The sequence below is a fragment of the Haliotis rubra genome, unplaced genomic scaffold, assembly GCF_003918875.1.
Source record: "Haliotis rubra isolate DU_JTF1 unplaced genomic scaffold, ASM391887v1 Scf269, whole genome shotgun sequence".
Classification (NCBI taxonomy): Eukaryota; Metazoa; Mollusca; class Gastropoda; order Lepetellida; family Haliotidae; genus Haliotis; species Haliotis rubra.
This window is the reverse complement of record NW_025766769.1, coordinates 294,993-310,795: the sequence shown is the minus strand read 5'-3', so window position 1 is coordinate 310,795 and position 15,803 is coordinate 294,993. Positions and strand designations below refer to the sequence as shown.

At 38.8% G+C, this 15,803-nt stretch overlaps 1 protein-coding gene across 1 annotated transcript in view; it reads left to right on the top strand.

Moving 5' to 3' along the window:
- The first annotated feature begins 13,632 nt into the window (after positions 1-13,632).
- LOC124280497 (genetic suppressor element 1-like) overlaps positions 13,633-15,803 on the top strand; it is a 132,727-nt gene continuing 130,556 nt past the window's right edge. Inside the window, 1 exon segment of the mRNA XM_046716436.1 lies at positions 13,633-15,803. Within this exon segment, the coding sequence (XP_046572392.1) occupies positions 14,034-15,803 (1,770 nt within the window). The 5' untranslated portion in view covers positions 13,633-14,033.

Genomic DNA, 15,803 nt, shown 5'->3' with positions numbered 1-15,803 from the left:
AAGGGAAAGGGTCAGATATACTTCAAGACATTGACATGGGAATGATATGGTGTAACGGGAAGAAATCCACAAGGGAAAGGGTCAGATATGCTTCAAGACATTGACATGGGAATGATATGGAGTAACTGGAAGATATCCACAAGGGAAAGGGTCGGATATACTTGAAGACATTGACATGGGAATGATAGGGAGTAACTGGAAGATATCCACAAGGGAAAGGGTCAGATATACTTCAAGACATTGATATGGGAATGGTTGGGAGTAACTGGAAGATATCCACAAGGGAAAGGGTCGGATATACTTGAAGACATTGACATGGGAATGATAGGGAGTAACTGGAAGATATCCACAAGGGAAAGGGTCAGATATACTTCAAGACATTGACATGGGAATGGTTGGCAGTAAGTGGAAGATATCCACAAGGGAAAGGGTCGGATATACTTCAAGACATTGACATGGGAAGGGGTCAGAACAGAACAAAACAGAACTTTTATTACGCTCAGGCCGGGATACTGACTGACTGACTGAGTTTGGTTTTACGCCGCTTTTAGCAATATTCCAGCAACATCACGGCGGGGGACACCAGAAATGGGGCCGGGATACTCGGCATATGAGGTAGAAATATACCGTTGTGAATACATGGGATGGCAGGATGGTTTACATGAAGATTGTACAGTTTTCATGATAGTACTACAAAATATATATACAGTTTTTTTTCTAAAAACACTAATTCGTTTACAGTTAAACAATTCGTTAAATCTTAAAACATTGGTTTTTGTAACATAATAGTTTGGGACGTAAATTTCCGATGATGTTTGAAGAAAGGACAGAGAAAATTGTAATGAAATTCGTCGCCAACATCACACGTGTCGTAGAGGTTACAAGAGGGTGGAACGTTATGCCACCTACCTACTTCAATAGGTAAACTATGGCAGGAGGTTCTAGAGAAGAGCAATAGGTAAACTATGGCAGGAAGTTCTAGAGAAGAGCAATAGGTAAACTATGGCAGGGAGTTCTAGAGAAGAGCAATAGGTAAACTATGGCAGGAAGTTCTAGAGAAGAGCAATAGGTAAACTATGGCAGGGAGTTCTAGAGAAGAGCAATGGGTAAACTATGGCAGGGAGTCCTAGAGAAGAGCAATAGGTAAACTATGGCAGGAAGTTCTAGAGAAGAGCGATAGGTAAACTATGGCAGGAAGTTCTAGAGAAGAGCAATAGGTAAACTATGGCAGGGAGTTCTAGAGAAGAGCAATGGGTAAACTATGGCAGGGAGTTCTAGAGAAGAGCAATGGGTAAACTATGGCAGGGAGTTCTAGAGAAGAGCAATAGGTAAACTATGGCAGGGAGTTCTAGAGAAGAGCAATGGGTAAACTATGGCAGGGAGTTCTAGAGAAGAGCAATAGGTAAACTATGGCAGGAAGTTCTAGAGAAGAGCAATGGGTAAACTATGGCAGGGAGTTCTAGAGAAGAGCAATAGGTAAACTATGGCAGGAAGTTCTAGAGAAGAGCAATAGGTAAACTATGGCAGGGAGTTCTAGAGAAGAGCAATGGGTAAACTATGGCAGGGAGTTCTAGAGAAGAGCAATGGGTAAACTATGGCAGGGAGTTCTAGAGAAGAGCAATAGGTAAACTATGGCAGGAAGTTCTAGAGAAGAGCAATAGGTAAACTATGGCAGGAAGTTCTAGAGAAGAGCAATAGGTAAACCATGGCAGGAGTTCTAGAGAAGAGCAATAGGTAAACTATGGCAGGAAGTTCTAGAGAAGAGCAATAGGTAAACTATGGCAGGGAGTTCTAGAGAAGAGCGATAGGTAAACTATGGCAGGAGTTCTAGAGAAGAGCAATAGGTAAACTATGGCAGGAGTTCTAGAGAAGAGCAATAGGTAAACTATGGCAGGAGTTCTAGAGAAGAGCAATAGGTAAACTATGGCAGGAGTTCTAGAGAAGAGCAATAGGTAAACTATGGCAGGAGTTCTAGAGAAGATAATAGGTAAACTATGGCAGGGAGTTCTAGAGAAGAGCAATAGGTAAACTATGGCAGGAGTTCTAGAGAAGAGCAATAGGTAAACTATGGCAGGAAGTTCTAGAGAAGAGCAATAGGTAAACTATGGCAGGAGTTCTAGAGAAGAGCAATGGGTAAACTATGGCAGGAGTTCTAGAGAAGAGCAATAGGTAAACTATGGCAGGAGTTCTAGAGAAGAGCAATAGGTAAACTATGGCAGGAAGTTCTAGAGAAGAGCAATAGGTAAACTATGGCAGGAGTTCTAGAGAAGAGCAATAGGTAAACTATGGCAGGAGTTCTAGAGAAGAGCAATGGGTAAACTATGGCAGGGAGTTCTAGAGAAGAGCAATGGGTAAACTATGGCAGGAGTTCTAGAGAAGAGCAATAGGTAAACTATGGCAGGGGAGTTCTAGAGAAGAGCAATGGGTAAACTATGGCAGGGAGTTCTAGAGAAGAGCAATGGGTAAACTATGGCAGGGAGTTCTAGAGAAGAGCAATAGGTAAACTATGGCAGGAAGTTCTAGAGAAGAGCAATAGGTAAACTATGGCAGGGAGTTCTAGAGAAGAGCGATAGGTAAACTATGGCAGGGAGTTCTAGAGAAGAGCAATAGGTAAACCATGGCAGGGAGTTCTAGAGAAGAGCAATGGGTAAACTATGGCAGGAGTTCTAGAGAAGAGCAATGGGTAAACTATGGCAGGGAGTTCTACAGAAGAGCAATAGGTAAACTATGGCAGGGAGTTCTAGAGAAGAGCAATAGGTAAACTATGGCAGGGAGTTCTAGAGAAGAGCAATGGGTAAACTATGGCAGGGAGTTCTAGAGAAGAGCAATAGGTAAACTATGGCAGGGGAGTTCTAGAGAAGAGCAATAGGTAAACTATGGCAGGAGTTCTAGAGAAGAGCAATAGGTAAACTATGGCAGGAAGTTCTAGAGAAGAGCAATAGGTAAACTATGGCAGGGAGTTCTAGAGAAGAGCAATAGGTAAACTATGGCAGGGAGTTCTAGAGAAGAGCAATAGGTAAACTATGGCAGGAAGTTCTAGAGAAGAGCAATAGGTAAACTATGGCAGGGAGTTCTAGAGAAGAGCAATAGGTAAACTATGGCAGGGAGTTCTAGAGAAGAGCAATAGGTAAACTATGGCAGGAAGTTCTAGAGAAGAGCAATAGGTAAACTATGGCAGGAAGTTCTAGAGAAGAGCAATAGGTAAACTATGGCAGGAAGTTCTAGAGAAGAGCAATAGGTAAACTATGGCAGGGAGTTCTAGAGAAGAGCAATAGGTAAACTATGGCAGGGAGTTCTAGAGAAGAGCAATAGGTAAACTATGGCAGGAAGTTCTAGAGAAGAGCAATAGGTAAACTATGGCAGGGAGTTCTAGAGAAGAGCAATAGGTAAACTATGGCAGGGAGTTCTAGAGAAGAGCAATGGGTAAACTATGGCAGGGAGTTCTAGAGAAGAGCAATGGGTAAACTATGGCAGGGAGTTCTACAGAAGAGCAATAGGTAAACTATGGCAGGGAGTTCTAGAGAAGAGCAATAGGTAAACTATGGCAGGGAGTTCTAGAGAAGAGCAATGGGTAAACTATGGCAGGGAGTTCTAGAGAAGAGCAATAGGTAAACTATGGCAGGAAGTTCTAGAAATTTAAGAGTCAAGGAGAAAGGGATATATGTGAGATATTTGTCAAGGACAAGTTCAGTTTTGAATACGCGATACGTGGTACCCTTAGAAGAATTCGGTTGGTTGCTATATCATGTAACAGAATGGAGATAATATTTTTAATTTCTTTGGGAAAGACAGCTTGTTGACTTAACCAGTAGAAGCTATGGCCAGTTGCATTAAACACGGCTTCCACAGATCTCGTCCATGTTGGATAGCTATTGTTTATACAGGCTTCATTATATAACATTGGGTATAACATGTTTGATTGCTATTGTTTATACAGGCTTCATTATATAACATTGGGTATAACATGTTTGATTGCTATTGTTTATACAGGCTTCATTATATAACATTGGGTATAACATGTTTGATTGCTATTGTTTATACAGGCTTCATTATATAACATTGGGTATAACATGTTTGATTGCTATTGTTTATACAGGCTTCATTATATAACATTGGGTATAACATGTTTGATAGCTATTGTTTATACAGGCTTCATTATATAACATTGGGTATAAAATTCTTGAGAGCTTTTGTTCTTTGCCAGATAGGAGTCTAGCCCAGAAACATACCATACAACATTTGATAGAGTTAATTAGGGGTACCCTTCCAAGTTATCCATATAGCATGTATAAAATCGTGCTTCTCTTAACGAGAAGTAATTTGCGTAAATAGTTAACATGAACGGATTCTACAACTTTACAGTTTTCAAAACCCCAGATTTCGCAGCCGAATAACAGCATTGGCTTAACCATGGCATCAAAGAGATATAATTGGCAAGGACTTACATTTGTAGAAATATTGAGGATATGAAGAAAGATGTGGTCGAATATTGGGATACGCTGTCACACGATTTCCTACAAATTTTGATCGGTGGTGTACCAAGGCGCATTCAGTCGTGTATTGCAGGACAAGGAGGTCTCACAAAGTACTGAATAGACACTTAGACTGTAAGAGAATCATATCTCAACATATTCATTAAAGTAAAACATTTATTTTATATATAAGTATTAGATATTTGCCGAAACAACATTCTCAATAGTTTCTTGGAATACTAAACTTCAAGACGTTCACTTAGGAACGGGTTGGAGTAACGTCAAGACATTGACATAGGAAGTGATGTAAGTAACTTCAAGATATCCACACACGATAGTCATTATGCTGGACATGTAGACCTTTTAGGGTGTAACATTGTACTTGACATGTACTTATTTTAGGTTGTATCATTGTCCTGGACATGTACATATTTTAGATTGTATCATTGTACTTGACATGTACTTATTTTAGGTTGTATCATTGCACTGGACATGAACTTCCTTTAGGGTGTATCACTGTATTGGAAATGTACTTATTTTAGATTGTATCATTGTCCTGGACATGTACATATTTTAGATTGTATCATTGTACTGGACATGTACTTATTTTATATTATATCATTCTACTTGACATGTACATATTTTAAATTGTATCATTGTACTAGACATATACTTATTTTAGGATGTATCATTGTATTGGACATGTACTTCCTTTAGGGTGTATCATTGTACTTGACATGTACTTATTTTAGGTTGTATCATTGTACTGGACATGTACTTATTTTAGATTATATCATTGTACTTGACATGTACATATTTTAGATTGTATCATTGTACTTGACATGTACTTATTGTAGATTGTATCATTGCACTGGACATGTACTTCCCTTAGGATGTATCATTGTACTTGACATGTACTTCCTTTAGGGTGTATCATTGTACTGGACATGTACTTCCTTTAGGGTGTATCATTGTACTTGACATGTACTTCCTTTAGGGTGTATCATTGTCCTGGACATGTACATATTTTAGATTGTATCATTGTACTTGACATGTACTTCCTTTAGGGTGTATCATTGTACTGGACATGTACTTCCTTTAGGGTGTATCATTGTACTGGACATGTACTTCCTTTAGGGTGTATCATTGTACTTGACATGTACTTCCTTTAGGTTGTATCATTGTACTTGACATGTACTTCCTTTAGGGTGTATCATTGTCCTGGACATGTACATATTTTAGATTGTATCATTGTATTGAACATGTACATATTTTAGATTGTATCATTGTACTTGACATTTACTTCTTTAAGGATGTATCATTGTACTTGACATGTACTTCCTTTAGGGTGTATCATTGTATTGGACATGTACTTCCTTTAGGGTGTATCATTGTACTTGACATGTACTTATTTTAGGGTGTATCATTATACTTGACATGTACTTATTTTAGGTTGTATCATTGTACTTGACATGTACTTATTTTAGGTTGTATCATTGTACTGGACATGTACTTCCTTTAGGGTGTATCATTGTACTGGGCATGTACTTATTTTAAGGTGTATCATTGTACTTGACATGTGCTTATTTTAGGTTGTATCATTGTACTGGACATGTACTTCCTTTAGGGTGTATCATTGTACTGGACATGTACTTATTTTAGGGTGTATCATTGTACTTGACATGAACTTATTTTAGGGAGTATCATTGTACTGGACATGTACTTATTTTAGGTTGTATCATTGTATTGGACATGTACATATTTTAGATTGTATCATTGTACTGGACATGTACATCTTTTAGGGTGTATCATTGTATTGGACATGTACTTCCTTTAGGGTGTAACATTGTACTGGACATGAACTTATTTTAGGGTGTATCATTGTACTGGACATGTACTTATTTTAGGGTGTATCATTGTACTTGACATGTACTTATTTTAGGTTGTATCATTGTACTGGACATGTACTTCCTTTAGGGTGTATCATTGTACTGGGCATGTACTTATTTTAAGGTGTATCATTGTACTTGACATGTACTTATTTTAGGTTGTATCATTGTACTGGACATGTATCATTGTATAATATAATATAATATAAATGGATATTTCTTATGCGCCATAGTCCATCCAGAGCATGCTCAAAGCGCTACATATACTGGACATGTACTTATTTTAGGGTGTATCATTGTACTGGACATATACTTATTTTAGGTTGTATCATTGTATTGGACATGTACATATTTTAGATTGTATTATTGTACTTGACATGTACTTCGTTTAGGGTGTATCATTGTACTGGACATGTACTAATTTTAGGGTGTATCATTGTACTGGACATGTACTTATTTTAGGGAGTATCATTGTACTGGACATGTACTTATTTTAGGTTGTATCATTGTATTGGACATGTACTTCCTTTAGGGTGTATCATTGTACTGGACATGTACTTATTTTAAGGTGTATCATTGTACTTGACATGTACTTATTTTAGGTTGTTTCATTGTACTGGACATGTACTTCCTTTAGGGTGTATGATTGTACGGGACATGTACTTATTTTAGGGTGTATCATTGTACTTGACATGTACTTATTTTAGGGAGTATCATTGAACTGGACATGTACTTATTTTAGGTTGTATCATTGTACTGAATGTACTTATTTTAGATTGTATCATTGTACTGGACATGTACTTATTTTAGGGTGTATCATTGTACTTGACATGTACTTCCTTTAGGGTGTATCATTGTCCTGGACATGTACTTATTTTAGGTTGTATCATTGTATTGGACATGTACATATTTTAGATTGTATCATTGTACTTGACATGTACTTATTTTAGATTGTATCATTGTACTTGACATGTACTTCTCTTAGGATGTATCATTGTACTGGACATGTACTTCCTTTAGGGTGTATCATTGTACTTGATATGTACTTCCTTTAGGGTGCATCATTGTACTGGACATGTACTTATTTTAGGGTGTATCATTGTACTTGACATGTACTTCCTTTAGGGTGCATCATTGTCCTGGACATGTACATATTTTAGGGAGTATCATTGTACTGGACATGTACTTGTTTTAGGTTGTATCATTGTACTTGACATGTACTTCCTTTAGGGTGTATCATTGTACTGGACATGTACTTATTTTAAGGTGTATCATTGTACTTGACATGTACTTATTTTAGGTTGTTTCATTGTACTGGACATGTACTTCCTTTAGGGTGTATGATTGTACTGGGCGTGTACTTATTTTAAGGTGTATCATTGTACTTGACATGTACTTATTTTAGATTGTATCATTGTACTTGACATGTACTTCTCTTAGGATGTATCATTGTACTTGACATGTACTTCCTTTAGGGTGCATCATTGTACTTGACATGTACTTATTTTAGGGTGTATCATTGTACTTGACATGTACTTATTTTAGGGTGTATCATTGTACTGAACATGTACTTATTTTAGGGTGTATCATTGTACTTGACATGTACTTATTTTAGGGTGTATCATTGTACTTGACATGTACTTCCTTTAGGGTGCATCATTGTCCTGGACATGTACATATTTTAGATTGTATCATTGTACTTGACATGTACTTATTTTAGATTGTATCATTGTACTTGACATGTACTTCTCTTAGGATGTATCATTGTACTGGACATGTACTTCCTTTAGGGTGTATCATTGTACTTGACATGTACTTCCTTTAGGGTGCATCATTGTACTGGACATGTACTTATTTTAGGGTGTATCATTGTACTTGACATGTACTTCTCTTAGGATGTATCATTGTACTGGACATGTACTTCCTTTAGGGTGTATCATTGTACTTGACATGTACTTCCTTTAGGGTGCATCATTGTACTGGACATGTACTTCCTTTAGGGTGCATCATTGTACTGGACATGTACTTATTTTAGGGTGTATCATTGTACTTGACATGTACTTCCTTTAGGGTGCATCATTGTCCTGGACATGTACATATTTTAGATTGTATCATTGTACTTGACATGTACTTATTTTAGATTGTATCATTGTACTTGACATGTACTTCTCTTAGGATGTATCATTGTATTGGACATGTACTTCCTTTAGGGTGCATCATTGAACTTGACATGTACTTATTTTAGGGTGTATCATTGTACTTGACATGTACTTCCTTTAGGGTGCATCATTGTCCTGGACATGTACATATTTTAGATTGTATCATTGTACTTGACATGTACTTATTTTAGATTGTATCATTGTACTTGACATGTACTTCTCTTAGGATGTATCATTGTACTTGACATGTACTTCCTTTAGGGTGCATCATTGTACTTGACATGTACTTATTTTAGGGTGTATCATTGTACTTGACATGTACTTATTTTAGGGTGTATCATTGTACTGGACATGTACTTATTTTAGGGTGTATCATTGTACTGGACATGTACTTATTTTAGGGTGTATCATTGTACTTGACATGTACTTCCTTTAGGGTGCATCATTGTCCTGGACATGTACTTCTCTTAGGATGTATCATTGTACTGGACATGTACATCCTTTAGGGTGCATCATTGTACTGGACATGTACATATTTTAGATTGTATCATTGTACTTGACATATACTTATTTTAGATTGTATCATTGTACTTGACATGTACTTCTCTTAGGATGTATCATTGTACTGGACATGTACTTCCTTTAGGGTGTATCATTGTACTTGACATGTACTTCCTTTAGGGTGCATCATTGTACTGGACATGTACTTATTTTAGGGTGTATCATTGTACTTGACATGTACTTCCTTTAGGGTGCATCATTGTCCTGGACATGTACATATTTTAGATTGTATCATTGTACTTGACATGTACTTATTTTAGATTGTATCATTGTACTTGACATGTACTTCTCTTAGGATGTATCATTGTACTGGACATGTACTTCCTTTAGGGTGCATCATTGTACTTGACATGTACTTATTTTAGGGTGTATCATTGTACTTGACATGTACTTCCTTTAGGGTGCATCATTGTCCTGGACATGTACATATTTTAGATTGTATCATTGTACTTGACATGTACTTATTTTAGATTGTATCATTGTACTTGACATGTACTTCTCTTAGGATGTATCATTGTACTGGACATGTACTTATTTTAGGGTGTATCATTGTACTTGACATGTACTTCCTTTAGGGTGCATCATTGTCCTGGACATGTACATATTTTAGATTGTATCATTGTATTGAACATGTACATATTTTAGATTGTATCATTGTACTTGACATGTACTTCCTTTAGGGTGTATCATTGTATTGGACATGTACTTCCTTTAGGGTGTATCATTGTACTTGACATGTACTTATTTTAGGGTGTATCATTGTACTTGACATGTACTTATTTTAGATTGTATCATTGTACTTGACATGTACTTATTTTAGGTTGTATCATTGTACTGGACATGTACTTCCTTAAGGGTGTATCATTGTACTGGGCATGTACTTATTTTAGGTTGTATCATTGTACTGGACATGTACTTATTTTAGGGTGTATCATTGTACTTGACATGAACTTATTTTAGGGAGTATCATTGTACTGGACATGTACTTATTTTAGGCTGTATCATTGTATTGGACATGTACATATTTTAGATTGTATCATTGTACTTGACATGTACTTCTTTTAGGGTGTATCATTGTACTTGACATGTACTTCCTTTAGGGTGTATCATTGTATTGGACATGTACTTCCTTTAGGGTGTATCATTGTACTGGACATGTACTTATTTTAGGGTGTATCATTGTACTGGACATGTACTTAGTTTAGGTTGTATCATTGTACTGGACATGTACTTCCTTTAGGGTGTATCATTGTACTGGGCATGTACTTATTTTAAGGTGTATCATTGTACTTGACATGTACTTATTTTAGGTTGTATCATTGTTCTTGACATGTACTTCCTTTAGGGTGTATCATTGTACTGGATATGTACTTATTTTAGGGTGTATCATTGTACTGGACATGTACTTATTTTAGGTTGTATCATTGTACTTGACATGTACTTCCTTTAGGGTGTATCATTGTACTTGACATGTACTTATTTTAGGGTGTATCATTGTACTTGACATGAACTTATTTTAGGGAGTATCATTGTACTGGACATGTACTTATTTTAGATTGTATCATTGTACTGGACATGTACTTATTTTAGGGTGTATGATTGTACTTGACATGTACTTCCTTTAGGGTGTATCATTGTCCTGGACATGTACTTATTTTAGGTTGTATCATTGTATTGGACATGTACATATTTTAGATTGTATTATTGTACTTGACATGTACTTCTTTTAGGGTGTATCATTGTACTTGACATGTACTTCCTTTAGGGTGTATCATTGTATTGGACATATACTTCCTTTAGGGTGTAACATTGTACTGGACATGTACTTATTTTAGGGTGTATCATTGTACTGGACATGTACTTATTTTAGGGAGTATCATTGTACTGGACATGTACTTATTTTAGGTTGTATCATTGTATTGGACATGTACTTCCTTTAGGGTGTATCATTGTACTGGACATGTACTTATTTTAAGGTGTATCATTGTACTTGACATGTACTTATTTTAGGTTGTATCATTGTACTGGACATGTACTTCCTTTAGGGTGTATCATTGTACGGGACATGTACTTATTTTAGGGTGTATCATTGTACTTGACATGTACTTATTTTAGGGAGTATCATTGTACTGGACATGTATTGTACCATTGTATTTGACATGTACTTCCTTTAGGTTGTATCATTGTACTGGACAGGTTCTAGTGGTTAGAGCGTCCGCCCGGAGAGCGGAAGGTCGCGGGTTCGATCCCCGACCGCGTCATACCAAAAGACGTTAAAATATGGTACTTGTTGGTCCCTGCCTGGCGCTCGGCATTAATTGGTACAACAAGGACTGATCGGCTCAGAGTCAGTATAATGTGTCTGAGTGGGGTATTCATGCTTCACTGCGGCATGGTATCTCAGTGGGCTAGCACAATAAAACCAGCTTAAGTCTGGGCTAGTACAAGCAGCCGCACATACACATACACACGCATGCACGTCGTCATATGAGCGAAATATTCTCAAGCACGACGTTAAACCCAATTTCACCTCACCTGAAATGTTTGTCTTCGGTCGCCGGATTCCCTCCAAAGTGATCGCGATCTGAAAATTATCGGCAAATTCTAGACGGTACAATCGTTGATATTCTGGCCATCGAGTTCCGCATATAATTTGCGGTACATGAAGCGGGCCTGTGTTTAAGACCAATCCTAATCCAGATGGTTATAAGGGAACATGCGCTCCCACAGATGTGTTCAGGGGCAAGGTCGGTTGACAGCGCAGATGTGCCTTCGTAAGGACATAAATTGAGACAATGGAAAGTTTGAAACGATTAACCCACGCAGGTTAGGATTGGTTACACCTTCCAGTCCCAACTGAAAATCTGCATTTCTAAAATTCTCAACAAGAGAGAAAACTCTACCAGACTAGCCATGGAATTCACACAGGGTTAGCTCCATGTCGCCTGTCAACGCCAAAACTAATGTGAATTTCCGCCACGCGAGAGGAACCTGCTATTCCATCTCACTATGTTTATCAACATAAGTTACATTGACAAGATTTCAGGGTCACGAGAGGTAGTCACGTGGCTTACGTGACCCCACATGTCAGGTGACCTTATTACGTGCTACATACAAGAAAAGCCATGTGGGCAACTCTATGGCGTGTTTCCGATTTGTGTGTAACGTGTGAATGCTTCCAAAATGCACGTTTTAAACGAGAATGTCTCAGCAACGTGATGTCAAACTTACAATAGTCGAATTGATTTTCTTCCTATGTATGACTTTGACTGAACAAGGAGTTAAAGAAATCTGTGGAAGCTTCGTTGGCTGAGTGGGTTAAATCGCTGACTTTGAAGAATTCCACTTCATGATGCGAAGTTAAAGTGCAACTCACTAACCCACCTGCTGAGAGATGTTGACAGATTTCATTGTTACAGTCTCACCCCGATTAGAATTCTATATTGGCGGGGTACAGTGGTCACACGTGTGGGTCGGGATGACACACGCAGTTGTTTGTATATGTAACTGTTCTTTGTTCAAGGGTGTCCTACTGGTCGCGTGTATAGTCTACGACCATCTACGGAGTCACCGGACCCATGATGCAAGGAAGAGGTAGACGTCCTGGTTCAGCCTAAGCCTTTCTAAAGTTTTCCAATTGTTGTCAGGCGCGTAGCAAGCCAATTTTTTCGTGTAAGCCCGAAAGATTGCAAATCTTTATATTGAGATAGTACTGAGGGCTTGCCCAACCCTTTTAGCAACAATCATGTGTAAGCCCGGGCTTTTTTGTATATAATGGCAGCTACGCCCCTGGTTGTATATCGCCCTTGTTAAAAATACCACTGAGTTATTTGAATACATTACGGCCGAATTTGCCTGTTTTTGTCCAATCTAAGTCAAATATTTTTCTCAAAGTCTACACTCTTAAGGGAGAGTAAATGATAACCTCCTTAGCAGTTACCCTTCAATTATGCCACCTAAGGAAGGAAACAGTTCAGTTAGTTTTACAGATTAGCACAATGAGGATTTAGGCAAGGAACGGTCTCATTGTAAGTTACCCTCTCGTCTAATGTACTTTTTTGCACGGTTTTTAATGTATTGCATTGAAGTTATTGTAAAGAGAAAAGATCTAACACTTGATCAGTGAGTGTTAGTGTGTTAGAGCGGTGGAGCGTTAGAGTGTTATTACATATGGTAACAATCGTAATGCATTTGTGTGTATTTAATGGCATGTAAGTGGATATGACATCTCAAAGTGCTCTGACACTGGATTTCACGCACCTTGCATACAATCTCCCTGAAGAGTAAAGAACGAAACATGTTGGAGAAAACGGCTTCTGTTTTTATTTATCTATGCAATATTTATGACTGAACACCTGTACTACTTTGGACATTTTGTGCGTGTATATATATAATGAGTGAGAGGCATACCTTCCGAAAACTACTTATTATAGGTATTTTGAATAGTCCTCAAAATCCAACACCCCTCCATACACAAATATTGAAATAGACTATAGTCAGATAGGGGAGCCCCCATTCCGGATAACGCTAAGCATTATGGGACGACTAAGACAGATGTTCTAACATGGCGACCTAGAGAGGTGCAGGGAATTCCCTCGATATAAGTTTGGAGTTTGGACATTTGACAACCCGTAGTCTACAAGCAGACATGAGAATTGCCTGTAGGATTTAATTAGCTGATTTTTCAATCATGGTGGATTTTTACCATTATGTGAGGTTTGTGATCGCAGCAGTTACTGAATGATTCGAGACCCACTTTTGAAAACGTCTTTTCTCAAACAATGCCGTGAGAACTCGGAGTGACTCATGGGCATCCCTCTTTATTTGTGAGACATGACAGACATTTCAACAACTTTTTTTGTGTTTATCGGCCTCTAGATGATGATACGCTCATACGTTTATGTTTTGTTTGTGCTTTGATCTGGAGGTTTTCGTGTGCTAAAGTTTGGACAATGCCATCACGGACTGTGTGTTTTGTGTGCGGCAGTGTGGGCGCCGAACTCTCTATTCATATCAAGTCGAGAGACAAAGGACCCTACTTCCCTTTTCTGGAGCACCATGATCCGCCCAAAGGTTCCCGTCTGCCAGGCCCAGATGGTCTCGTAGACAGCTGTAGAGTGTGCTATGCTTTTCTAACACAGCAGTGGGAAGCGTATGAGAGAAGCAAAACTCCCGCCATCAAAAGACTGTATTGGTTGAAGAGGGCTGACAATGGTCATTTTACAGGCGCTGAAATGAAGCTGCAAGGGGAATATATGGCTCAAGTAATGGGTTTACAATATCAGACGACCAGTGACTCTTATAATCCTTCTTCATCACCAGAGAGACCCTCTTACTCTCGAGATGGATATTTAATTTCCAGCAACCATCACTCCAGGGACCCACCTCGAAGTCACCACCCTGTTCACCAAGCACCCGATGGAGCTCTTGACCTGTCAGTTGGACCTACCAAAGTTGTGACTGACATGGCGCGAGCTGGCCACAGCCAACGTCATGTTGTTAGAGATTCTTTCACCTGTTTTACTTGTGGGAAAGAAAAGCAGATATCAAATTGTAAGCTTGCATCAGCAATAAGACAGGCTGGAAGTGAGCCCTATTTTCCGTTTCTCGAAAAGATTGTCCCACCAAGGGGCGCATCATCGATAAGTAGCCAGGGACTGGTGCAGTTATGTGAACATTGTTTTACATCATTGTTTCAACAATGGCTATCTTATGAGAGGGCTGGGGTGCCCCCTAGTGCAAGAATGTATAGTGTGGGTGATGATCACATGACTGCTAAGTCCCATAGTGTACGTGAAATGCGTGAATCATATGAGAAGGAAAAAACATCTGATGCGGAGACATGTTACCTGTGTGGCCAGTCATATCCCATAAAGTCCATTAGACCCCTCTACACTATTCCATCCCAAGAAAATAAACTTGTTATGTATTTTCCCTTTATAAGGGAACTGAGACGGCCACATGGATCACGTCCCTTGAACCCTGATGGAACCGTCCTAGTTTGCCAAAATTGTCATCATAATCTCCAAAGCCAGTGGTGTCATTATGAAGCCAAAAAGATTCCTTTAATTCAGAGAAGATACTCATTATTGCCAGTCAGTGGGTCGTACACAGTACCACTTCCTGATAAACCACATCATAGTAAGGAGTCTGAGAAACCTCATCCCAAGCCTCCCTCTGACGGGTCTGATGTTACACAACCATTGAACATCCAGATCAGCAAAAGTCCCCTTCCTTCATCCCTACCTGGCAGTGCCCAGGGACTCTTGGCCATAGCTCAGCCAATGGTGAAGACAGAAGCAGTCGAGGGGCAGGGTTCATCTGTGACATCTACCATCCCCAACAGTGTCAACAATGCATTAGCTGCCAAAGTTCTCGAGCATCATCGTCAGCTCACTGAAACTAAGCCATCATCATCATCAGGAGCATCGATTCCCCATCCACTACAACAAGCAACTTCCATACCAAAGAAGGTATGTTTCATCTGTGGAGAAAAATGTCTCATTACCAAAGCACGCACTTTATGCTCATATCCAATGCGGCACGAAGCCAAGACGCCCAACAGTCAGTCAGCACCCTTCTTCCCATTCTTAGCCAGTCGAGATCCAGCACCAGGAGCTGAACTCAACACCGAAGATGGAACTGTCATAGCCTGCTCATACTGCTTCTGCTCACTCAATACTCAGTGGAAAGAATTTGAAGAATCAAAAGATCCAGAAGAC